The sequence below is a fragment of the Arvicola amphibius genome, chromosome 7 (genome assembly GCF_903992535.2).
Source record: "Arvicola amphibius chromosome 7, mArvAmp1.2, whole genome shotgun sequence".
In the NCBI taxonomy this organism is placed as follows: Eukaryota; Metazoa; Chordata; class Mammalia; order Rodentia; family Cricetidae; genus Arvicola; species Arvicola amphibius.
In genome coordinates this window covers 138488473-138513904 of record NC_052053.1, presented here as the reverse complement: position 1 = coordinate 138513904, position 25432 = coordinate 138488473, and the positions used below count along the sequence as shown (strand labels likewise).

At 43.0% G+C, this 25432-nt stretch overlaps 1 protein-coding gene across 1 annotated transcript in view; it reads left to right on the top strand.

Annotated features, from left to right (window-relative positions):
- Lamb1 (laminin subunit beta 1) overlaps nt 1-25432 on the top strand; it is a 68354-nt gene that overhangs the window by 24285 nt on the left and 18637 nt on the right. The window contains exons 13-23 of the mRNA XM_038336703.1: nt 9671-9806; nt 11326-11484; nt 12407-12534; nt 12703-12826; nt 13646-13850; nt 14703-14846; nt 15022-15253; nt 18453-18616; nt 19548-19772; nt 20742-20956; nt 21585-21681. Coding sequence (XP_038192631.1) covers nt 9671-9806; nt 11326-11484; nt 12407-12534; nt 12703-12826; nt 13646-13850; nt 14703-14846; nt 15022-15253; nt 18453-18616; nt 19548-19772; nt 20742-20956; nt 21585-21681 — 1829 coding nt within the window. The remainder of the gene's footprint in view (nt 1-9670; nt 9807-11325; nt 11485-12406; nt 12535-12702; nt 12827-13645; nt 13851-14702; nt 14847-15021; nt 15254-18452; nt 18617-19547; nt 19773-20741; nt 20957-21584; nt 21682-25432) is intronic.

The window sequence follows — 25432 nt, the reverse complement described above, 5'->3', positions numbered from 1 at the left end:
TTTGAATCTAGGAAATTTATGTCTTGATTTTTTAAATAATGCTGTTATTCAGTTTTGTACTTTTATTTCTCCATATCTTTTAAATTATGGAAGCAGTGCATGCCCATAGTTTATAAAGAAAACAAAAGAGTTCAAACAGTTCAAAGAACTATAAACTGAAATGCAAAGGCATTTTTTTCTCCTGTTTTCTCTTTTAAGTTTCTCCTAGGTAATGCTAGGTAGTTGCTATCATTATTAGCAACTTCTTGTTGCTCCCTAAAAAGTTAATAACAGGCAGTTATGAGTTCAATATGCCTGCTGAAAGTCGGTGTTATTTTCTTCTCTGCTTTAAAATGATGTTAGATTTATCTGTTTGGCTTTTTTTTTTCTTTTTTCTTTCTGTGTATGTGGAGGCAGTCTGCGGTTTGACATCGGGACTTTCCTTTGAGTGCTTGCCATCTTCATTCTTTTGAGGCAGGGTCTCTCAGTGAAGCCCAAAGCTCACCTATATGGCTAGTCCCCTTAGCCAGCTTGCTCTGCAATCCCCAGTCTCCAGCATATAGGCTAGGATTCCAGGTGAATTGCCAAGCACTTACACGGGTTCTGATCCTCTTGCATACTGAGCCCTCTCCCATACTGAGCCCTCTCCCACTTACCTTTATTTTCATTTGTCTGTATCCACGAGTGTGCACACACCACAGCACACACGTGGAGGTCAGAAGACAATGTAAGAGAATTGGTTCTCTCATTTTGGTGTGTTGGTCAAGTCATCAGGCTTAATAGCAAGAACCTTAACCCACTGAATCATCTAGCCAATCCTAAACATGTTATCCTGAAACTTGCAAATTTCCCACTTGTAGAACTTTGTCTTACACTCATCCACATCTTTACTTTTAATAGCATTTGTATCTGTCAGGTGAAAATCGTGATCAGTTTGGTTACTTTTCTCTCCCTTTTTTAAATGTGTTGTGGTGAAGCTTTGTGAATACATGTCTTGATAAATGCTTGCAGCTCTGTAGATCGGGTTTCAGTGATGAAACTGCTAAGCCAGAGACCATACATATTTTCATTTTCAGAGAATGCCATATTGTTTAAGGCGGATTAAACCAGCTGGTTTCCTTTTTGTCTGTCACAGAAATGCTGGCTCCCCTGGCCCCAGCCTCAGCTGGTAGTAGCAATTTCTTTTTTCACTGATTTTTGTTGGCTTTTTGTTATGTTATGTTTTGTTTTTTTTTGTTTTTTTGTTTTTTTTTTTTTTTTTTCAGAGACAGGCTTTCTTTGTGTAGCCTTGGCTGTCCTAGGAAACTCGCTTTGTAGACTAGGCTGACCTCAAATTCACAGAAGTCTACCCGTCTCTGTCTCCCGAGTGCTGGGGTTAAATGCATGTGCCACCATTGCCTGCCTCTTTTTCACTAATTCAACAGATAGAAAGTAGATTCTCATTTGGTTAGAAGAATCTTTTCATTTCTTTTCTTTGTAACTTTGTAACTTTAAATGATAAAGTTCATTTACTGAAATATGCTAGTTTCCTTTGAATTGATACAACATGTGAATCTCTACAGAAATATATAATATGTATAGCCAGTTCTTTTTATGGGAGTTGAGTTAACCACAGTTGAGTACGAAAAGAACTCTGGCCTCTATCCCTGGACCAAACTCAGAACATCTGGCAGGGAGAGTGTAAGTGATTGCAGAGACAGATGTTTTCTTGTCTCCTCAGTCTTCCCTCAGAGAACATGCTGAATTCATTGAGCAAGCTTCGTGTGCTCAAAACTTGACTCTCTGACAACTTTATTTCCCAACCGCACAATCTGCTGGCAAGGTCTGAGAATGTGTTCTTTGGCCTTTTATTTGGGTTTGTTCTGTCCCAGAGTATACTGGGATACAGTACAGCAGATGGCTTCTCCCTCCAGAAGAACTCTGTTCTTAGAAACTCCTGAGGGGAGGCAGCTGGGATGTTCCCATAGATGCAGGAGACTCCGGTCTGCCATGTATACACTCCGGATTCCTCCAATCATAGCTGTCACCAACCCCCACCCACCCAGTCCTTCCTGAGCAGATAAAAGTGACCATCATAATTCAAGAATGTCTGCGGTTCCTTTACCCTACAAGGTCTCTATTCTTTTTCATTTTCTTGGTCTCCATCCTAACCTGTCTTCTAATTCCTCCTGCAAAAACTTCAAACACCAGAATATGTTCATCCAAAGAGTCTGTGAGACAAAAAGTTTTAGTGAGAATTTTAAAACTGGTAGTCCTCTGTTGGGAGCTATGAACTCCCAGATCCTGAATTTCTGGTAAGCAACTTGTAATGCTTGCAGCTGCTCTGAGCACGAGACCTTCAGGAGTTCCTGATGGCAGGGGAGTGGTTTCTGGTGGGTTTGGCTGGGGCATAGCTATCAGTTAAGGATCTCTATATAAGCGACTCTGGTACACAATAAGGCGTGGTGCGTTACAGTCCTCCAATCTAGCATGACTGATGAGACCCCGTTTTGGTGGGGGAAAGGAAGTTTTTATAGATACCTGCCAGCCCAGGAAGCCCTACAGAGTCCTGTAGTGGTTAGTGTTTCCTCCAAGAAATGTTTCTGAAAGATTTTCTTAGGCTTGTCCCTTAATCTACTATTTCAACTAGGACACTTGCCCATGCAAGGCGCCCAGGGAACACTTGCTGAATGGTTGACCTGTGGCACGGGAGTATATTTTAAACTTTATGATATTTCTTTACTTCTCTTTTAAAAACTGTTTTTACACTTTATGTATGGGGAGGGTGTAAGAGTACAGTCCTCAGTAAGTTGATTCTCTCCCTCTACCATCTCTGAGTTATCCCAAGCTTGGCACCAGGCACTCCTACCCATTGACCCATCTCACCAGCCCTTTTCTGTGGACACATATTAATAATGCTAGATAAATGTTGATTGAGTAAGAGAACTTGATAAACGATAGGTTTCAAGGTGTAGTAACTGCATACATACTTCTTAGGTGAACCGGTTTCTAAATATGATATCAAACACCTTTTGGTTACTTTTAGCTAGGGACAAAATCTAGTACAAAAGTATTTAAGGTGAAAAACACTTCAAAACATTTTGTAGAACTAGCCAAATGGAATTTGAGTTGGACAGTAAAGGCTTTATCCACCACTTCTAGTATGTTTTAAATATTTAAAGAACTCAGGCCTAATTGTTTTAAGTAATAGAACTAAACCCAAGATAATGAATTTTTGTCCAGATTGCTTACTTTAATGAATAAATAAGAATTAATGGCAGTGGCTGGTGGATAAACAGTACTTTAAATCAACATCTTTGCAGCATCCTTCCAAATGTTCTCAGTCAAATGTTGGCCCTTGGGCCAGCCCTGCATCTAATCTGTAGCCCACTATGTCTTGACAAGAGCTTTGAGCTCAGTCTTCCCTCTTAGAAGTACATCAGAAGATGCATACTACTTTCTCGGAAGTTTCGAACACTCTCTTAAGATGTGAGGTCTCAAGAATGTGTTCTCTTTGACCTCTTTATTTGGATTTGTTCTGTTCCAGAGTATACTGGGATGCGATACAGCCTGTGCCTCTTCCTCTAGAGAACTCTGTTCTTAGAAACTCCTGAGAGGAGTAGCTGGAATGCTCCCATAGATGCAGGGAGGCTCTCTGGCCTGCCACATATGCAATCCTGATTCCCCCATTCACACTGTCACCCCCCGCACCCTGCCCAGTCCTTCCTGAGCAGATAAAAGTGAGGTTATCTTTTAAGAGAAGGTGCTACTTTCTCTGATGTTCCCAACATTCTCCTGATGTTTGTTTAGTGTTTGTTTACTCTTTGTATTTCCTTTAGCACCAGACTGAGGCTTGCAGATGTTCTATCTGCGAGGGTCTGAAATTTACCAACTGTGAACCCAGAACACAGGTTACTAGACACTTTCATCAGCTCTCTGAATAATTGTGATTTATCTACCTTTTTGTTAGTTGCTACAAGGGATGGACATTAAGGGATTCTAGAATATCATTCCTTCTTGTTTGGAAGTGTAGTTGGGGTAGTGGTGATACTACCCAGAAAGAATGGGTTGTACTGGTCTTCAAGGTAAAGTAGTTCTTACTTGGAATCAATTATGAATGAGATGACAGTGTTGAGTACAACAGCTGGCCCTGATGAATGGTACTTTTTAATACTTTAGAAATTTTCATTGTTAATAGAGAAAAGCTGAACTTACACTTTTCCTGCTTATTCATGTGTAACTAAAAGTAATTATATTCCATGAGAACTTTTAATTGTTTGTATTTGTGAGAAATCTGTGCTAAATAATCTTAACCTTGACCTATTGGGAAACCTAGAGCCTGTATTGACTTTTGATTGCTGCCAGACAAATTACCACACTTTAGTGGCTGAAAACAATATAAACTTAATATCTTGCAGTTTGTTAGGGCAGCTGTCTCTGTCTCTGTGGATTACAGACAGATGTTGGTGCAGGGTCCTTTGCTTTTGATGGACAATAGGGGAAAGAGAGTGTTCTCTGTTTATTCACGTGTCAGGTAGTTTCCTTGAAGGTGTAGGGTGATACTGTTTTCTGCTGGCTGTTACCTAAAGGCTGCTCCTAGATGCTAGATGCATCCACATTCCTTGATTTCACAACCCACTCTCTTTCCTCAAAGCCGTGGTAAGTCCTTGTGATACCATAGCTCTCTAACCCACTTCTCTGCTTACCTCTCCCACTTTTGAGAGCTCCTGGGATTGGATTGAGTCCACCTAGATAATTCATGATCATCTCACCCATTCTGGGGTTCCTGCCCTTCATCACATCTGCCCTGTGTGGTCATGGACCAGCAGGTCCCAGAGAGGATGAATGTCTTTCGATGCCAAGCCTCTGCTGCTCAGAGCCTTTATTTTGTTTTGTGTTATCTTTCTTTTCTTTTTTTTTTTTTTAAAATATTTATTTATTATGTATACAGCATTTCTTCCATGTATGTCTGCAGGCCAGAAGAGGGCACCAGACCCCATTACAGATGGTTGTGAGCCACCATATGGTTGCTGGGAATTGAACTCAGGACCTTTGGAAGAGCAGGCAATGCTCTTAACCTCTGAGCCATCTCTCCAGCCCCTTGTGTTATCTTTCTGATAATGATTAAATAAACTTTGTATTCAGGATACAGGAGAATTTGTAGTGAGAGCATGAAAAATTGTATAGTATTTTTGACATGTGATTTTTGTTTTCTTGTTTGAATTTAGACCAGTAAATAATAGTTACATGTCATGTCGTCTTTTGTTGGGGAGGAGCTTGGATTTGGGAATGAGTTTCAAAAGCAGAGTAAAGTTGAATGGCCTCATAATTGTTGGGGGAAGACCTTCTAGCTGGGAGGAAAGAGAGGGTAAAGGTTAAGAGGGGGATGGGCAGGTCAGGTTCTTCCACTTCTTTGCTTTCACCATTCCCATCCTTTCTCTGCACATCAGAATCATCCTCCCCAAGTATCAGGGCCACATCTTTCAGGATGTCTCCTTTAATTTTCTGCATCAGGTGAATTACAACTTCCTAAGTAAACCCAGAATGCTTACTGGCTACATTTTGTCTGGGTTAATTGCTTTACTGCTTATCTTCCCAGTAAGATTCTAAGTTGTTTAAGAGAGAGACATTCCCCCTCCATCCCATATTATTTATCCATAAATAATTAAGGGTTGTTTCAGAAGCAAGTTGGACTAACACATGAGGGCAGTGATGCCAGCATGCAGTGTCCAGGGACAGTATTTGTTTGCTAAATATTTGCTGAAGAGTACAAAGAGTGTGACAGCACAGGGCTCTATTAGGAAGACAAACACTATTTTCAGAGGATGAGCTGTGGAGCTGCAGGAAGCCAGACAGAGGCATCATCACTTGTGGGTCTATGGAAGCAGGGCTCTAGGAAGGTGGATTGGGTAGTGATGGCTTAGGAAACCGCATGAAATGGTGGCATCATGGCCTAAGATAAGGACATTGACAGGAGAAGAAGGCTGCTAAGTGGAAAAACACGCTGGAAGAAGACTTAAATGTTCATGTTGAGGAAGAATAAAGTTTTGTCTCACACCATGAGAAGGTACTTCAAATCTGAGCATTTAAGAATAGAGAATGAGAAGGGGGTGTGAATGATGCTGAGTATTTCAGGAGTGCAGCTGGGAGTGCCTCATCCATGGCTGGAATAATGGAAATGAGCATAGCACTTGGGGTGTTTAGAGCTGTAAGGGTGAAGAACGTCTGTGGGGAACTGGTACAGGCACGGGACATTTACGAAACATTAGTGTGCAATTGAAGCTCTATTAACAGTGGCGGTGATTCCAGTCTGTCACTAGACTTGTGGTCACAGGGCTGGCAGAAGCAAGGTCCTTCTAGATCCTTCCATGTGATCATCTCTTCCTGGGATTATTGCTCATTTAGAATTGTGCCGCTTAGGAAAGACAGGCTCAAGGGTCTGCCATTATCTCCATCTTCAGCGATTGTTTCTAATGATAGTGGAGAGCTAGTTACCTTTGTTGATTCATTTGGCTCCAAGTAAGCATCTGCTGTAGCGGAAGTGGGTCCATGTGATAAAATGTCTGATGGCTGAATTTCTGAAAATGACAGTTGTTGGTGGCCTAGGCGAAGAGTGCTGGGTCCTAATTAGAACAGGCTTTCCCTTCCTGGAACTGGTTCTGTAGCTTTAAGAACTCCTATTCCTTTGGGATAATGGCTTGCTCCTCTAGCAAGGATATCACTTGACAACAAGTCTTGGCCTGTTCTGTCTTCTGGAGTTGCAGCTTGCCTGAAGCTTGATTACCCCTAAACTTCAGGCGCAGGACTTAAGTACCATTGTAAATCACATCTTGACTTTTACTGGAGTGAAAATGGATGCCTGAAGCCAGGTGCAGTGATTCAGTCTGAAATCCCAGCAGTCAAGCTGAGTTAGGAGGATGGCAAATTCCAGGCTAACATGAGCTATTTACAGAGACACCCATCTTATGAAAAAAATAAAGTCAGCTGCTCAAGGAGCAAGCTGGGGACATCTCCTTGGACTCCTGGGAACCCCTCTAGAGTCCAATCTCTTGCCTACCTTCAAATGGCTCCCTTAATTAAGATATATACTTTTCTGATTCCATATCCACTCTTCCTCCATCCCAACTGTCCCATTCCCCCAAGCTCTCCCCATCCTCCCCTTCTCACTTCTCTCTCCCCATCTCTCCTTACCCCCATCCTGCCCCCACCCCCAAGCTCTCAATTTTTGCCTGGCAATCTTGTCTACTTCCAATATCCAGGAGGATAACTACATGTTTTTCTTTGGGTTCACCTTCCTATCTAGCTTCTCTAGGATCATGTAATATAGGCTCAATTCTATGGCTAGAATCCACTAATGAGTGAGTACATACCATATTCATCTTTTGGGGTCTGGGTTACCTCACTCAGGATTTCCCACAGGGCAGGGAACCCTGACTGCTCCTTGAACTGGAGAGGGAGAGGGAGGGGGGAATGGAGGGAGGGGAGGGGAAATGGGAGGAGGGGAGGAGGTGAAAATTTGTAAAATTATATAATATAATAAAAAAGAAGAAAGTAACAAAAAGAAAAAAGAAAAATAAAGTCAACAAAGGATACATGTATTTGGGTTTTACCAGACTCATAGAATGATAGCATGGGAAGAAACAAAGAAATATATCAGAGCAAAAGATAAATACATTATAGTTTATACAGTTGCATTTATTACCTAAAATAATAATATATAGTAAGAATTTATCTGTATTAAATTTTTTTTCTAACTTTTGTTCATTCTTCTATCCATTGTTTGCTGAATGTATTCCCTGTGCAGAGCAATAGGCCTGGGTGGATGTGGGCAGTTGAGGTGTGAAGACCCAGCTGGTGGATAGAGATCTGCTAACGATTATGATAAAGGAAAAAGCAAAGGTTTTATGTGCAAGTAAGGAAGAATCACATTCTTAAAAAGCATTCATTGACAGTGGTTGGCGAAAATAAATAAGCCTTAGAAGTTGGTCTAGGCTCTGAGAAGCAGATGTGAAGGTTCGGGGCCTCCACGTTAAGGAAGTGACAAAGCGTTGTAAACAGTATGTGTACAGAAGCAAGGCAGTGACTTGAAGAAGGAAGTCTGAACTATGGAATGGGGCCGGTGGTCAGGAACTGCCACAGCAGGGAAGATAGAGCATCCTAGGCTAAAGGACCAGCCTGAACCACAGGAGGAATCACAGTCACTAGGCATCTGAGAAGTTGCAAGTAGTGCAGTATGATTGGGGAGAACTGGGGAGACAGACAAGGGCCACACTAGAAGGCATAGTACGCCTGTCCATTGTGCCAGGAAGTCACATGGTGGATGCCTTCTAGAAAGGTCCTGAGGGGCAGCTGTGTGGAGGAATTGTGTTAGGTTCTATATTTGACAAGGATTCTGTCTTAATTAGGGTTTCAATCACCGTGAAGAGACACCATGACCTCAGCGACTCTTCCAGAACAAAACAATTAAAGTGACTTGCTTACAGTTCAGAGGTTCAGTCCATTATCGTCATGGCAGGACATGGCAGTGTAAAGGCAGGCATGGTGTGGGAGAGATAGTTAATACTTGTTGACATGGAAGCAACAGGAAGTAGACTATCTCACTGGGCATGACTTGAGCATATATGACACCTCAAAGCTTGCCTGCACTATGGCACTCTTCCTCAAACAAGACCACACCTACTCCAAGGCTACACCTCCTAATAGTGCCACTCCCTTTGGGGGCTGTTTTCTTTCAAACCACCACAGATACCAATTAGAAAACTGTCACGTTTGCTGACTGAGAGAACAGCATGGCCACTGGGAGGGGAAGGGCACAGTAGTTGGCTCTCCATGACTCTGTGTTGGGTGGGATGCCATCAGCCCAGTGGAGAACACAGGAGGGAGGTAGTGATGCCTCTTTGGATGGGTTGTTCCAAGGACACTTGGAGAGCTGAGTTAAAGATGTCCTTCAGGGAGTTGGCTATTTGGGTCTGAGGTCAAAAAAGAGTTATAATAAGAAAAAAAGCAAAAGAGGGCTGGGGAGATGGCTCAGTGGTTAAGAATATTGACTGCCTTTCTAGAAGAACTGGGTTCAAGTCCCACCCACATGGTGGTTCACAGCTAGTATAACTGCAGTCCCAGGGAATCCAGTGCTCTCTGCTGGTCTCCTCCAGCACCAGGCATGCATGTGGTCATATGTATACACATATAGGCAAAACAGCCATGCACATAAAATAAAGTGAAGTGGGGGAAGAAAAGCAAACATTGTAAGTAAGATTCCAAAGCAAGAAAATGTGTGATGTTTATAGGAAATCTCGGTGTGGTATAGAAGGAGGTATAGAAATCTCGGTGTGGTATAGAAGGAGGTATAGAAATCTCAGTGTGGTATAGAAGGAGGTATAGAAATCTCGGTGTGGTATAGAAGGAGGTATAGAAATCTCGGTGTGGTATAGAAATCTTGGTGTGGTATAGAAGGAGGTATAGAAATCTCGGTGTGGTATAGAAATCTCGGTGTGGTATAGGAAACAGAGGAAATTGAAAAGACCAGGCTGAGAATACTCAGGCTCATGTGTTTAGACTAAGTTTGGGATTCATTTACAGGTATTGTTTTTTCCCTTATACTTCATTTTTTGAATGAAATAAAAATAGATTGCCCCATGATAAATTTGATATCTAAACATAAGAACCTATCTGTGTCTCCAGTGAGCTCTGATGAGCTGTGCTTCCTCCTCAGCTGTTCAGAGGACTCCGGCCAGTGCTCCTGCCTGCCTCATATGATTGGGAGGCAGTGCAATGAGGTGGAATCTGGTTACTATTTCACCACCCTGGACCACTACATCTACGAAGCCGAGGAAGCCAATCTGGGGCCTGTAAGTAGGGGAGCTTCTGGAAGCATGGGAGAGCAGCACTGTTACTGGCTACACAAGCTTTATAACAATGTCATTTAAGAAGTATTTTTGTAGATCTTGTCATCACAAAATAAGGGTGGGGACATGCTGTCATATTTAAAGGTAAGTCAATATGGAATTCACAAGTAGACTTTGGAGAGTTCTATAATAAGGCTTTTGGTTGGTGTGTCTACAAGTATAAGTATTTTACACTATTCTCTCATTTGTGCTTCAAAATTATTGTAGATCTGACATCATGAAGACTCAGACATATTTCACTTACCACCCCAAACCTTTCTGTTGTAAAATGTATGTCTGGCACTTAAGCATAACTGGTTGGCACAGATGGAACCAGGGTATTTTTCCCTGTAGTAAGGAGGCCACTTATTTCCCAGCAGCTTAGACCCGAAAATAATCACACAGAAACTATGTTATTTAAAACACTACTTGGCCCATTAGCTCTGGCTTCTTATTTTCTAACTCTTACATCTTAATTCAACCCACTTCCATTAACCTAGCATCACCACGAAGTCATGGCCCACCAGCAAAGTTGCAGCACGTCTGACCCGGAGGTGGCTCCATGGCTTCTCCCTGACTCTACCTCCTTTCTCCCAGGATTCTGTTTAGTTTTCCCCGCCTACCTCTGTTCCCCTATAGCTCTGCTATAGTCCCAAAGCAGTCCCTTTATTAACCAATGATATTCACAGCATACAGAGGGGAATCCTACATCATTTCCCAACATGACATGCTGCCTTGAGCATTCTCATAGCATGGCTTCTGACAACCAATTAAAAAAAAAAAAAAAAAAAAAAAACAAGCTGCTGGAACTCTTAAAGTTCTAGACTGCCATCCCCTAATACTCTGTCAGTCACAGTTCCCTGGGCCAGCATAGTTTACAGGGAGTGAAACATTGGCCGTGTCTCTTGGCAGGCAAAACTCCTCACAGACACTAAGAAGAACTCAGTATGGCCATTTTTGGAGATGACCAGGCACAGGTTCTATGTAACAACTGTGAGAAGTCCACCAGAGTGGAGTCATCATTTGGGATCACATACTCGCCAGTAAATCACACTCCTGTTTGTGTACTCGTCAAGAGAGCAGTGGAGGAGGAGAGAGAATGAGCTGCACTAGATACTGAAGTGGCCATGCAGAGACTCGTGGAGTACCTCAGCACTCCTAGAGAGGCTTGGAAGCCACCATGTCCTTCCTTTGATTATCCACTAATTATGTCGAGTGTGGTATATCCCAAACTTTTGACTTCCATCTCCCTTGTCCCAAGACGACTCCAACCATAAAAGTAAAAGCATCTAATTACCTGTTTATGTGAGAGGGGAAAAAAAAAAACAAAACACACACAAACCTAAAAACAACTTACTATCTTTAGGGCAATTGTAGCTAGGAAACAGACAATAGTCAGTTTTGAATTACTGGAATCTTTGGCTATGAGGTGTAGGTGAATTCCATTTCATACAAAGAATAACTAGTGTCATTGTGTCCCCAGGGAGTCACTGTGGTGGAACGGCAGTACATTCAGGACCGGATTCCTTCCTGGACAGGACCTGGCTTCGTCCAAGTGCCTGAGGGGGGTTATCTGGAGTTTTTCATTGACAATATACCATATTCCATGGAGTATGATATCCTAATTCGCTATGAGCCACAGGTAAAAAAAAAAAGGCATCAATATACATTGTGTGGGGGATTGAGGGGACTGTTACTAGAAAAAACTTAGTCCTAATAGGTACTAGAATGTTCTGTGAAGATGAGTTTGCATTGACATAAATACTGGCCACTGGTTTTTCTAACCTCTGTGTGCCTTTTTAGATCCAGCTTCTTATTCAGCAATCTCCTGTTAGGCCCTTAACCTGGCTAAGTTAAGGAGGTGATGTTGGTTATCAAAAGCTATCCTCCCCCTGAGGCCTGGCTGCCCAGTGGCTGTTCCCCCTAGTGTAATGAAAGGCCAGAGGTGACATTATAACAGAAATAAAGATGGGAGACGTGTATGGGGACACTGAGCCAGGGCTTCTAGAGTATTTCCTAAAGACTCGGCTCCAGGCCTTACAGCATGAGTGTTAATCATTAAGTGGTATTTTTTTTTCTTTAGGGATGGGGTCTTGTTTTGTAGCTGAAGCTAACCATGAGCTCAAAGTCCTGCCTCAGTATCTTCAATGCTAGGGTTACAATGTGAGCCAACGTATGCAGCACATAAGTAGAGTTTTGATAAAATGACTCAAAGGGAAGAAAGAAGAGATGAAGGAGGGGCTTGTTGAAAATCAGTCTTAATGCTAGAAAGGATATGGTTAGAGGTGTGCTTGGGGAAAGTGCCAGGATGAGAAGAGGCTTCTGGACTGTGTATTGAGCAGAAGGTTGTCGTTACATGAGCTTCTTGAGAGTAGATAGCAAAGGCATGTCGGAAGAAAGCAGGTTTTAGGGCTGGAGCTGCTCAGTAACAGGAAGTGTTAGGGATGGGAAAGCAACTGTGTGGTTTCTATTGAAACTTAGCCACAGTGGAGAGATCTTCCGAACTGAACTGAGTGCAGTGGGCTAACACAGAAGTTTCTTTCGTTCCTTGTTTCCTGTTCTAGCTGCCGGACCACTGGGAGAAAGCTGTCATCACCGTACAGCGACCTGGAAAGATTCCAACCAGCAGCCGATGTGGTAATACTGTTCCTGATGATGACAACCAGGTGGTGTCTTTGTCACCAGGCTCAAGGTCAGTGTGACAGTGGGGTCCTACAGACTGAGTCACCATTTCAGAGTGAGGCACTGGCTGTGGAAAGTCTGTCGGAATGGTAGCCATAAATAAGCTTTTGTTTTACTTCCTGTTATTATTGGAAGCTTAAAAGTTGTTTTCTGTTGTTTCTCTCTTGTCTTGGGGCAGATATGTCGTCCTCCCTCGCCCAGTGTGCTTTGAGAAGGGAATGAACTATACAGTGAGGTTGGAGCTGTCCCAGTACACAGCATCTGGCAATGATGTGGAGAACCCCTACACGCTCATTGACTCAGTGAGTGCCAGGTTCCTGTCCATGTAAGATAACCTAATAGAAAGTGCCCATCTGCTACCGAAATATTGTGTGAAGAGACAGCTCTGGGTATTAAGGCAGAGTGGGCCCGTTTTACTTCCAGAGTTTCTTTGTTTATAGCTGTAGGGTAAACAGTCAGCTCTCACTTCTGGACTGAAAACAAAAAACAAAAAACAAAACAAAACAAAACAAAAAAACTCTGACTAAAACCCACCAGTCCCTGAGCACAAAATCCCACCAATCTCTGGGCTCACTCCAAGCTCAGGACTTGAAATCTCTACCCTGGAAAAATTCTCCCCCACAAAACACTATATAAGCACAATTCCTGCTCAGTTCCCTGCTGCTTCTCACCCAAGCAGATGCAGCCACTTCATGTCTTTCCCAATAAATCTTTGTGAGGTTTGTTGAATGGTGTGACCTTGTGGTAGTCCTTGGCTTCTGATTGCCAGGATTCTTTTCCCTTCAGAGCTGTGACACTTCCATCAGAGAAACCTTTTCTTCAGAGCTGTAACAGTTAAAATAGCATTCCACCTTTCTGGGAAGGATGTGTTTAAACCATTTTCCCACAAATCTGTAAACTGCTTCAGTAATAATTGTTTCAAAGCCCACCAACCAGTATAAAGTTTATCTCATTTTCTAATCAGACTATTTACAATAGGGAAGGTTTCTGCTTTATGTTATGAGTGTTATTAGCTTCTGTTCCAAAAGCAGAAGGCTGTGGGGTTTTAGAATAGGTTCTTGCTATGGTTGATAATGTGGGAACCTTCATGAGGTCATTGTGTTATTCTTCTTCCCCCATAGCTGGTTCTCATGCCCTACTGTAAATCCCTTGACATCTTCACTGTTGGAGGCTCGGGAGACGGGGAGGTCACCAACAGTGCCTGGGAAACCTTCCAGAGGTACCGGTGTCTGGAGAATAGCCGGAGTGTAGTAAAAACACCGATGACAGATGTCTGCAGAAACATCATCTTCAGCATTTCTGCCTTGATTCACCAGACAGGCCTCGGTAGGTGTCACTTGAGCAGCTTCAGAGTCTACAGGGTATATTTTGCACTAGGAAGTACAGTGGGGTACATTGTGCTTCCTTGTGACACAGCATGAAGGAAGCAGTATCTTACTTTAACCTGAGTTTGACTTTATTTAACAAATGTTTTAGTTTAGTTTAGTTTAGCCTGGTGTGATAGTTGAACACTTTTAATCCCAGTGCTCAAGAGGCAGAGATAGGCAGCTATCTGTGAGTTTGAGGCCAGTCTGGGCTACATAGCAAATTTCAGGACAGGACTCTATAGTGGAACCTTGTTTCAAAAAAATAAAATAATAACAAATGCTTTTGTAATTTAGCACCATCAATGTTGGAATCTGCATTAAAGAAATTTTCGAAGGGGGTAAAGAAATAGCTCAGTAGTTAAGAGTACACGCTGTTCTTACAGAGGAATCAAGTTCAGCTCCCAGGGATCCAGTCCCTCTGCCTCCGTGGGCACCTGCACTCATGTGCTCTTACCTAACAAACATACACATAATCAAAAATAATAAAAATAAATCCTAAGTATACACAGTGTGTGAGGATGCAGCCTGCCTATAGGCTATGGACATTTCTCTAGGAAAGGTTAGACCAGCTTCCAATGGTCACAGAGGTTTAATATTGTCAGATATTTGAGCTCTTAATGACCTCCTGCCTACGAACCCTGCATTGATCTGCCAGGGCAGCTGACTTGTTCCCTCCCAGTTAGCACAGGATGAAGTTTTTAAACTGGAATTTTCAGAACTAGAGTAGGAAATGGGTTGGGGAGTGTTCAAGGGAGACAGGTGTGACGTTCTGCTCCTGCCATCAGTCTAACCGTTGCTCTTTTTCCTGCAGCTTGTGAATGTGACCCTCAAGGTTCTCTAAGCTCTGTGTGTGACCCCAACGGAGGTCAGTGTCAGTGCCGGCCTAATGTGGTTGGAAGAACATGCAACAGGTGTGCACCAGGCACCTTTGGCTTCGGCCCCAACGGATGCAAACGTAGGTGTATCACAGACTTTGTAATGAATTCTGGGATGGTCCTTGGGGATTCCCTGACTTCCGAAGGCAGTGCTGTGCTCTGAGCCTGATGACTACGATCACTATGGATCAGGGCTGTGCACATGTGAAGGCATGTCTGTCTATTTAATGAGTTCTTTGTTTGCCTTGTCTGCAGCTTGTGACTGTAGTCTACAGGGATCTGTGGATGCTTTCTGCGATGCTGTCACGGGCCAGTGCCACTGTTTCCAGGGCATATATGCTCGGCAGTGTGACCGATGTCACCCTGGCTACTGGGGCTTTCCCAGCTGCCAGCCCTGCCAATGTAACGGTCATGCTGAACACTGTGACACGGTGACAGGGGAGTGTCTGAGCTGTCAGGACTACACCACTGGCCACAACTGTGAAAGGTATGTGGGCACCACCTCATGAAAGTAAAGATAACACATTGGGCATAGAGACTGGAACACCTATAATCCCATTTCTTGTGGGGCAGAGGCAAGAGGACCAGAGTTTAAGGCCAGCCTGGGCTACATAATGAGGCTTTGTCTCAAAAAAAGAAAATGACACCATCTTTGGCTAAGTAAATATTATCTTGGACAAAGGACAGAATTAATCTCTTATAGGCTCCAAATGGTTCTTTCATTGTTGGTCATCCCAGCATTTTCTAACAGCTCACTCGTTTGGAACAAGAGCAGCCTACACCTGGTTGTGCCACGCACTGCTTTGGTGCTAGAGCTGTGGTGATAACAACCACCTGAAGTCTGCTCTTTGAGAGTTGCCTTGCAAGTCAGCCTTGGATAGAGGAAACTCCCACATTGACACCTTCTGGCTTGGATAAGAGTTGAGAAATATTATTCTCTAGTTTGGGTCAAAGCAAAAGCCTCATCCAAGTGTAACTACTCACTCCATATAGCTTTGTTATTCAAAACATTGTATGCACCCAGTTTCCTGGAGACATTAAATATACAAAGTAAAACTATTCTCCAGTTAGCAAATGTTAATTGAATAATTATCATAGATACAAAGCACACTAGGTAGATGCCTTAGTTAGGGTTTTTATTGCTGTGAAGAGACACTGTGATCACAAAAAATCATATAAAGGAAACATTTAATTGGGAAGGAAAATGGTATGTGTGGATGTTGTAAGGTATCGCTGTGGTTTGCTTTCTTTTCCTATAGCAAACACATGACCAAAAGCAATGTGGGATGTAAAGACTTATGTGGCTTATACTTCCAGTTCATAATCCTTCATTAAGAGAAGTCAGGGTGAGAACTCAAGGCAAGAACATGAGACAGAAACCATGGACAGATGCTGCTTACCTGTCTAGGGATGGTACCACTCACAGTGGGCTGGGTCTTCAAGCATCTATTCCTCATCAAGAAAATAACCACAGACATGTCCACAGGCCAACTGAGGACAGTTGAGGGTCCCTTCAATTGAGGGTCCCTTTTCCAGATATGTCAAGTTGGCAACCAAGATTAGCCATTGCAGATATCAAGGTGTCCATGAAACAAACCTAAGTGCTAGTGTGGTAGTGGAGAATGTGAAGGTCACAGTGGCTACATCTCTGAACTGTTTCTAACCACAAAACTGTGCTGTAGAAAGAAAATAAGAGTCACACAAGAGTGAAAGGATGTAGTGAGGAGCTGTGGGCTGGCTCCCGCCGCCCTATGCCCCAAAATAATTACACGGAAACTGTATTCTTTTAAACACTGCCTGGCCCTTAGTTTCAGCCTCTTCCTCACATCTTGACTAACCCATATCTAATAATCTGTGTAGCACCACAAAGTGGTGCCTTACCAGGTAGATTCTAGCGTACGTCCATCTTGGGCTGGAGCTTCATTGCGTCTGGCTTCTCTCTGAGGAGAGGCATGGCGGTCTGTCTAACTTAGGAGAGGCATAGCATCTGACTGAGCCATCTACCTCACTTCCTTCTTCCTGTTCTGTCCACTCCGCCCACCTAAAGGCTGGCCAATCAAATGGGCCAGGCAGTTTCTTTATTAGCCAATGGGAGTCCTCCATCAAAAGGAGGTGGGAGATAGAAGGTTAGCATGAAGAGGAGAAAATAGAGGGTCCAGGAGGCGGCAATCCACATGCCAATTCAAAAGAGGTGTGATGGGATGCACTTACGAGAATGTCCAAAACAAGCCCGGGTGGCCGTTTACACCTAGCCTCAGATCTTATTTGAAAGGACTCTGTTTTCTTGTGAAGAGCAAGAAAGGATGTGGGAGAAGGGAAAGACTGAGGATGAGGTTTGCAGAACACTTCATCTCATCATTTGAGAGTCTGCTATCTAGTGTGAGCAAATTTCTCATTCTGTACCTTATCCCCAGGCAATTGGAGTTTTAATCCATTTGATCTAAAAAGAAACTGGTCAGATTGCTCCTGCAAGGATGAAGTATACATTACAAAGCTGTTAGGAACTTCCTCAGCTGCTCTTAGAGGAAACTGCTTGTCACTATAGACATTCTCAGCACATAACTCAGGAACATGTTCTTGTAATATTTCTGCATGAAATTAAATACATAGTTAATATTCTGTATAGAGCTTTGTTGTATTTCTTCATTTTCCCCCTCATTTAAAAACTATTGCCCCATTTCAGAACAAAAGCATGGACAATACACTGAAGTAGAAATCCTTAAAGGTGAACTGCAGGCCCAGCTGTGCTTCTAACTGCTTTAAAACTGTGGGAGAATGAATTAGAACTTCTGTGTGTGTAATAGCCAGGTTGAACCCAAAGCTCCTTCAAGCTTTTGTGTTATATGGGAAGTAAAAAGCACCCTAGTTAACATTTACTTTGAGGTCAGCAGTCTGGCACAGTAAGGTAATTCCTTGCTAAAAGTTGGGAGGCTGAGTCAAAATGAGGCTCTTTATCTGGGTGTACAAGAATTTGCAAAGCATTCAACCCTCACAGATGTTCAGTCTTAAAAATTCTGGATGTGATGGATTTGAAAGCTAGGAACACCCCTCCTTCTTCCCCAGGTTTGGGACCACATAAGAGATGGACTCAGGGGTCACAGCTGTAGAGCATCCCTATCGGTCTTGTTGGGTGAAAGCTGGGTTGCAGGGTGCTTAGACCCATGACCATGATTATCCTACTGACTGTATCTCCTCTAGCACCCTCATCCTCCCCCTCCTCCATACTCACATACAGGCTAAGAAGAATAAGCCATGCAGACTGACTCCCTAAGGCAAAGAGAATGTAAAGCCAAGTGTCCAGGGCAGGTAGGCAGCCCATGGGACAGTGAGGTCCACTCACTATTGAAATAATTGGAAACTGTTTCTCTGGGTAACAGTTAGTGAAGATCACCATGCTCATCCAAGGGTATCATCCTAAATACATTATCTTGCAAGTGTTCCCCATATCAGCCAGCTTCAGCACCACCAGGAACCTTGTTAATCAAAATATTTGGTTCAGGAGCCCAGCAACCTATTTAACAAAGTCCTTCGTGGGATTTTAACTAAAATTTAAGAACATCTGTTGCTGGCTCTGAAAAGTTCCTTGGAATAGGAAGAATGGGGAATCATGTCCTCAAACAGAATACAGTTTCTAAACCTGTTCTTATGACTGGGTCAGGGCTCACTGTCTTCTGCACCCACCGCAGGTGCCTGGCTGGTTACTATGGTGATCCCATCATTGGCTCTGGAGACCACTGCCGCCCTTGCCCTTGCCCAGATGGTCCTGACAGTGGACGCCAGTTTGCCAGGAGCTGCTATCAGGACCCCATTACTTTCCAGCTTGCATGTGTTTGTGATCCTGGTTACATTGGTAAGTCATACACACACCATAAGAAGCAAAGGCGATGGGAGACGATGTGTCTGAGTTCATTATTAGTGAGAAAAAGATGAAGAGAGAAGCAGTAAAGTTCACCTTTACAGTCCTTCATTAAAACTTAAGGGATTCAGGAGCATATGGGCAGAGTTGATTTGGTTGGGCAGGACAACAGAGTTAAAGCAACAGGATCATCAACATTTGAATACATGACAATTCTTAGGAATACTTTCTCAGTTTTAAGTACAATAAAGATTAATAATTTACTTTTTAGTTTTTTCTTCCCGTAACTTAACCTGTAGTGAGTGTTTGGAAGCCATGTGGTGGCCCTAGGGTAGGCTAAAGAAAAGATCGTCAGGGGAAACATCAGAGAGCAGGATTGGTCCTTGCTGAGTGGAGCTAGCCGTGTGTGTGTGTGTGTGTGTGTGTGTGTGTGTGTGTGTGTCGGAAGTTGTTTATTCCAGCCATGAAGCTGCTGACAAACTTCTGGATAGGCTCATGCACAGCCCAAGAAGAATTTCATGCATGTGATTTTAGGGTTTCTTAAGAAATAAGGAGGAACTTATTTTCCTGGCTGTTCACAGGGATCACTGATTGTTTCTAGCTAAACACCCAACTACACTTTTATGGTCTGATCTCTGTTCAGCTCCTTGCCTTCTCCACCCTGGTTATGACTAGAAGTTAAGGCTTCCTACCCATCATGCTGTGGCATGTAAGCCTGCTTTAGCAGTGTTGGGGAACACAGAATACTTTTCCTTCACAGCTGGAAGTCTCTTCCTTCTCTTTGAGATCATAGACTTGGTAAATTATATAGTGATAGTAATGAGTGATTGCTTGGTTGGTCCCAGGATGGGAATGCCAATGGACTTATGAGCATGGTTTTAGATAGGGAAAACTGAACATTGTGCTTGGTTTTATTTTCCAATAGGCTCCAGATGTGATGGGTGTGCCTCTGGGTTTTTCGGCAATCCCTCAGATTTTGGAGGGTCTTGTCAGCCTTGTCAGTGTCACCACAACATTGATACGACTGATCCGGAAGCCTGTGACAAGGAGACAGGAAGGTGCCTCAAGTGCCTGTACCACACAGAAGGGGACCATTGCCAGCTCTGCCAGTATGGATACTACGGTGATGCTCTTCGGCAAGACTGTAGAAGTAAGATGTACATTCATACGGCGTGCCCACTACACCCTTGTTTTAAATCAGGACTTTGCTGTTGGGGTACTTATTTCGCAGGGAGGAACGCTTGTTCAGTGAGGCAAAATTTCATAATCAACAAATGAAAGATGAGACTGAATTTTTTTTCAATCTGTAAATCTTCATTCTTTGGCAAGACAAATCTCAAGATGTGGCTGTGTGCCAGGGGAAATTGTGGCTGTCATCAAGATGAATACCACGCAGTAGAGTGCGTGGTGATGTGGTCTTTCCATGAACTTGCTGATTGGGTGGGTCCTAGAGACCTAAATTACCACCGTGGGTGGGCTACACCTTTCTGAGTAGGCCTCTCGCCTAAGGCAGAGAAAGAAGTAACAGCAGAAAAATCATTCAGACCTGATTATCTGTCTTGTCAGGAGATCAGCCAGGCTTTCTGGCTACAAAGCACACAGGCATTTGTTTTTGTTTATGAATAAGTGGAATGTTGGGGACCCGCAGGATTGGATTCCTTAAAATCTTTTTAGCTTACAGGGCTTGTACCTGCTGCTTCTGACATATGCTGTGGCTGCTTCCTGCCCAGAGTTTGAAATCACTTAGTGTCTCAGTTCCAACTGGTGTATTTTTATAATTTCCAATTAAATTTTTAAAGTTTGAAATATTTCAAACTTTTTGAATCTTTTGAATCTATGTATCATGAAAATATTCCTAAACAAGTAAAAATCTGTCATTACATTTGTGTGGACATGTCACTTGCCTGGGAAGTATCAAATGCATAGTTATCATGAGAACTTCTAAAGGATGCTAATTTTAGATTTGTGTGTGTGGTTTTTTTAAAGATTACTTTTAGTTTTTTCTTGAATGTCAACATTGAAATTTTGAGAGAGAAAAGCTTAGCTGTTTAGATGGAACTAACCTCTGTATGCTATGAATGTGATCAGATGTACATTTGATCATGCTGTTCTATTTCAGAGTGTGTCTGCAATTCCCTGGGCACCGTGAAGGAGCACTGTAATGGCTCTGACTGCCACTGTGACAAAGCCACTGGTCAATGTTCATGTCTTCCCAATGTGATCGGTCAGAACTGTGATCAGTGTGCACCCAATACCTGGCAGCTGGCCAGTGGGACCGGCTGTGAGCCATGCAATTGCAATGCTGCACATTCCTTTGGGCCATCCTGCAATGAGGTGAGGAACTGTGACTAGGGGTGAGGCCTCTGAGATGCTCAGGGACAACTAGCCCATCAGGTGGCTTTGCCCCATATGGAGGAAGGCCAACATATGGCATCCAGCTTGGTATGCAGATATGTACTGGCTGTCAGTCTCTGCTTGTCCTCCTTGACTGAGACAGTGTTATTGTACACAAGGTCCTCATTTAACCCATCCATAGCATTTCAGTATAGTGTCCAGCTATGGATGCAGACTCACATATCATTCCTTCCCTTGTCTGGTTCCCAAATCAGTTTTCATAGTTTCTCAGCTTGAAAGGAACTACAGAGCCATCCGCAACATTGCAAAAGTACTGTCACTTGGTGGCATAGGCTAAAACTGACACTCCCCCAGAGTTAGATGAGCAAGAGGTGACCCAGGATTGGTATCAATCTATGGAAAAAGTGAAGATGCTGAAATCCTCCCATGCTAGAGACCTTTCCAAGCCCCTTACAAGAGAACAGCTAGGAAGTGCTGGCGTGACACCTTCTCCCCAGTCTGCACTACAGGTGTCCAGGCTCCACTTCTGTCACTTAACTGGGTTGAGACAAGTTACAACTAGCTTCTTCACTGAAACCACCTGACAGGTCTTCTGTTTGGACTGCAGTTCACCGGGCAGTGCCAGTGCATGCCGGGCTTTGGAGGCCGTACCTGCAGCGAGTGCCAGGAGCTCTTCTGGGGAGACCCTGATGTGGAATGCCGAGGTGAGGACAAGCCCCAAGCTGATTCTTTGGTTGGATGGGTGAGGATGGGAATCTTAGATCTGCAAGGGCCTTTGGTAGACTCTAAGTCAAAATGACATAAGTTTGTGCTCTTTTTTTTTTAAGAACTAATCTAGCCTTAAATGTGTCTAGTAAACAGAGGGTGTGCTCATTTCTTCAGCCCCACACCAAGGCGAGTGTCATCTGTCTTAGTACACAAATAGGCAAGGACACGTGTACACCCTACAGTATACACATCTATGCAAGCACAGAATAGCAAAAGTTCTGGACCAGGCTGGTCAGCATCGTAAGAACCTATCTCAAAGAGCAAAAATAAACAAAAAGCCCACTTATTAAAACCCCATGAGTCAGAAGGAGTGCTTAATTTTTATATGCTACCATTGTTTTAACCAGGCAAGTTATTTTTCAGACCTTAAAAAACATTATTTATTTATTTATTTATAAGCTGTTTAAACTGTCATCCATCTGTTAACTTTTCCTTCCCTATGTTTTAAGCATATTTTTGGGTAAATCTTCCCTATAGTTAACTATCTTACATGCTTCTTGATGTATTTTTCTTGTAGGTCCTTGTATAACTCAAAATGTAAAAATGGCCTTTTCCTCTTTGGAGTACAATGATAACAAGAAATAGCTCTTCAAGGAGTAGCTAGATCTTCAGTATCTTCTGTAGACACTAGAAATCTAGACTTCGTGCCTTAGAATAGGAAGGCGAAATAGTGGTCCAGACCTGAACAAATTGCATCTGATTTGATTTTTCAGTGAGGTGAGATTTGCTGGCGGGTTTATATAGACATTTTAGGTTTGTTTCAAACAGGGATGATGTTCTTTGTCCAAAAATAAGTACATTCCCATTCATAGTTCTCTAACACCCAATGTCATTTCCTAGTAAGGTTTGACTTTGTTGCTTTCATTAGAAGGTCCTGAAAGTATCACTGTAATGCATCACTGGGCGGTATACCCGCTTTGTCTGCTCTTCCCTTTGGATTTCTTTTTTCTCCTTAAGATAACAGACTTGCTGTAAAGACACTACAAAGATTATGCTGGCTTGGTCCCCATGGCTCAAGGGCAGCAGGAAGGCAGGCAAATGGAGTGACCCCATGCAAAGAGCACATTGATGGTGCCAGCTGCCTGATTTCAATTCAAGCAGTGCCACATGTACTTCTCTCTGTATGGTATTGATCTTTCTAGTTCTCTATTTCTTCCTTGATATATACATCTTATTATATGAAAACATACATAGTTTTCATATAATACACATAGGGTTTACTTTTAAAAGTAAATCATATCTTTCCACATTTGTCACTCTTAGATCACAAGTCTTCACCCCTTTAGCCCAACCACTAAAAAGTTGTTTTCAAAGCCCCTTGGAAATACAGTTTCTGGATGTGGGCTCAAGGAAAAAACACCCTAACAGAGACTGATAGGACCTGGATATACAAATTCTGTTTTCCCTTGCTTCCTCCCAAATCAGGCCATCATTCCAACCTCCTCTATTTCAGGTGGAACCAGGAAGTTCCATCTCCTAAAATGTCAAAGTCTAGGGTGCTTGACCTAGTCGTTCACAATGGCAATTTGTTTATCACTGTTTTTTACACAACACTCTACATTGTCTTTCCATAGTCTCTGAGATGGGGAAGTGGGGGTTGTAGAAAGGGAGAACTAAGCAGGTTCTTGGTATTCAGGAGCCAAAAGAAATGTATAGGGCTCAAGCTCCCGTTCAGGCAGGCCCCTAAACAAGAATCTGAGATTCTGACAAAGACTCAGAATTTACAAAGCCCCAAGAGAGAAGCCTGGAACTTCCAGGGTTAGAGAATAGGGTTCATTGCCAGCCCTGAAGCTGTGGGTGGCCTGGGTGGCAACAAGGCTTCGTGTTGGCTGAGGGCAGGGGCAGCAGTGTGGAGTGAGACACAGCTCAGGGATCTTGCTACTGGAATGCACAGACAATGGGAGGACCCCACAGAGCATCAGATATTAAAGACCACACTCTTCCGTGGTTACATAGTGAATTTCCAATCTATTCTCAGTTGAAACAGTTTGTTGGAGGGCACAAATTTGGACTTTTCGCTGCCATCCAGAAACTGCTTGTAGAAGGACTTAGGTCATAGTTAAGTCATCTCCTTATGGGAAAAAAATGTAGTTATGTGAAAAACAAATGATTGGAGCCTCTGGCATACAAATGGTTGAATGTTCCAATTGTTCAGGCAGCTTGGGGCTCTTGGCCTATTGTGCCAAGTCTGAACAAGCCCACCACTGTGCTGGAATGGAAAGACATCTACCCAGGGCTGAACGTGCTAGTTCAATGTACAGCCTGAAGCTTTGTTCTGTATCCCGCGAGGGTCAAGGTCACAGGAGGAATCTTTCTGTCCATTCATAAATGGCAAAGGGAAGAGTGCAGTGCCCTTGTAAGGTCACAGGTTCCTTGTAAGGCCAGTGGCTTTCTAATCAGTGAAACTGCAAGGTCGAGACATAGGTGTGGGCTCTGGGTGGTGGGCTGGGAAACTCTGTGTTACAGTGTTCGCCTCCTGCGTGGGAAGTCCTAATTTCCATTCCTCAAGACCATAAAAAAAAGAAGGAAATACCATACATTCCTTGCCTACATATTCATTCTTCCACAATTACTCCTCTCCCTTCACCGTCTGCCCTTTGAGATAGGCTGGCCTTGAACTCCTAATCCTCTGTTTTGACTTCCCAAGTGCTAGAGTTATAAGTACACACCACCAAATCCAGCCTACCTACCTTCTTTTTTGTTTATTTCCATTTTGACTCAGGAAATAAGACTGTGAGCTTTTAGAGAACCGTAACTTCAGTTATGAAGAAGTTTGTCTTGTATAATCCTAATAACAGAACACATGTACCCCCGAGTTGGACTACACTTGATAGGTGAGCATGCTATAGACAGCAACTAACCCAGATATAGTTACCTTGTAAAGCTTTGCATTCATTTCTTGATATCTTGTCTGTAGCTCTTTTGTGCTCCAATGCCAGACTTAATAGTACAGACAGGCAGAATGGCCAGCAAAACCTAACATGTTTACTCTTTTAGTTTTCATTTAAAAGCTTGTGGACCCCAGGAATGATGGGAGCTGGAATCAGTTATCCTTCAACTTTAATTCCAGACTTGAAGCTTTGTTACCAATGTCAGAAAAAAGAAAGGGATTGGAATCTCAGAAAAATGAAAACTGCATATAAGAGGATGAAAGTATTAAGATGCCCTTGCTATCAAGAATAATTTTTAATATTTGGAGATTGCCATGGCACACATAAGGAGGACAATAGACAACTTGCAGGAGTCAGTTTTCTCCTATCATGTTACTTCTGGGGATTAAACTTATGGTCATGCCTGTAGCCCTTTGTTTTTAGTGAAACGGTAACTTCCATGCAAACTGTCAGCAAATCTTTAACTTGTAGCAAAGGCTGTGGTGGTGCTTGTGGGCAAAGCCAGGGGTAGGATGTGGTAGGAAGTGGGGGCAGCAGATACCCGCTACTTGATTCTCAAGTTGCATCATTTCTATGTTCAAAATCAGATTTTAATTTCTAATATAAAGGTAAACGTCATAGTAGATGCACAGTGAAAACTGAGTAGATAGGCCTGACAGGATACACCTGTAATCCTAGCTCTTGTGGGAGGTAAATAATTCAGAGCCATTCTTCACTACATAATAAGTTTAAAGCCAGCCTGGGCTCCATGAGTTCTTTTCTCAAAAGGTGCTCTTGCCTAACCTGGAGGCTCTTA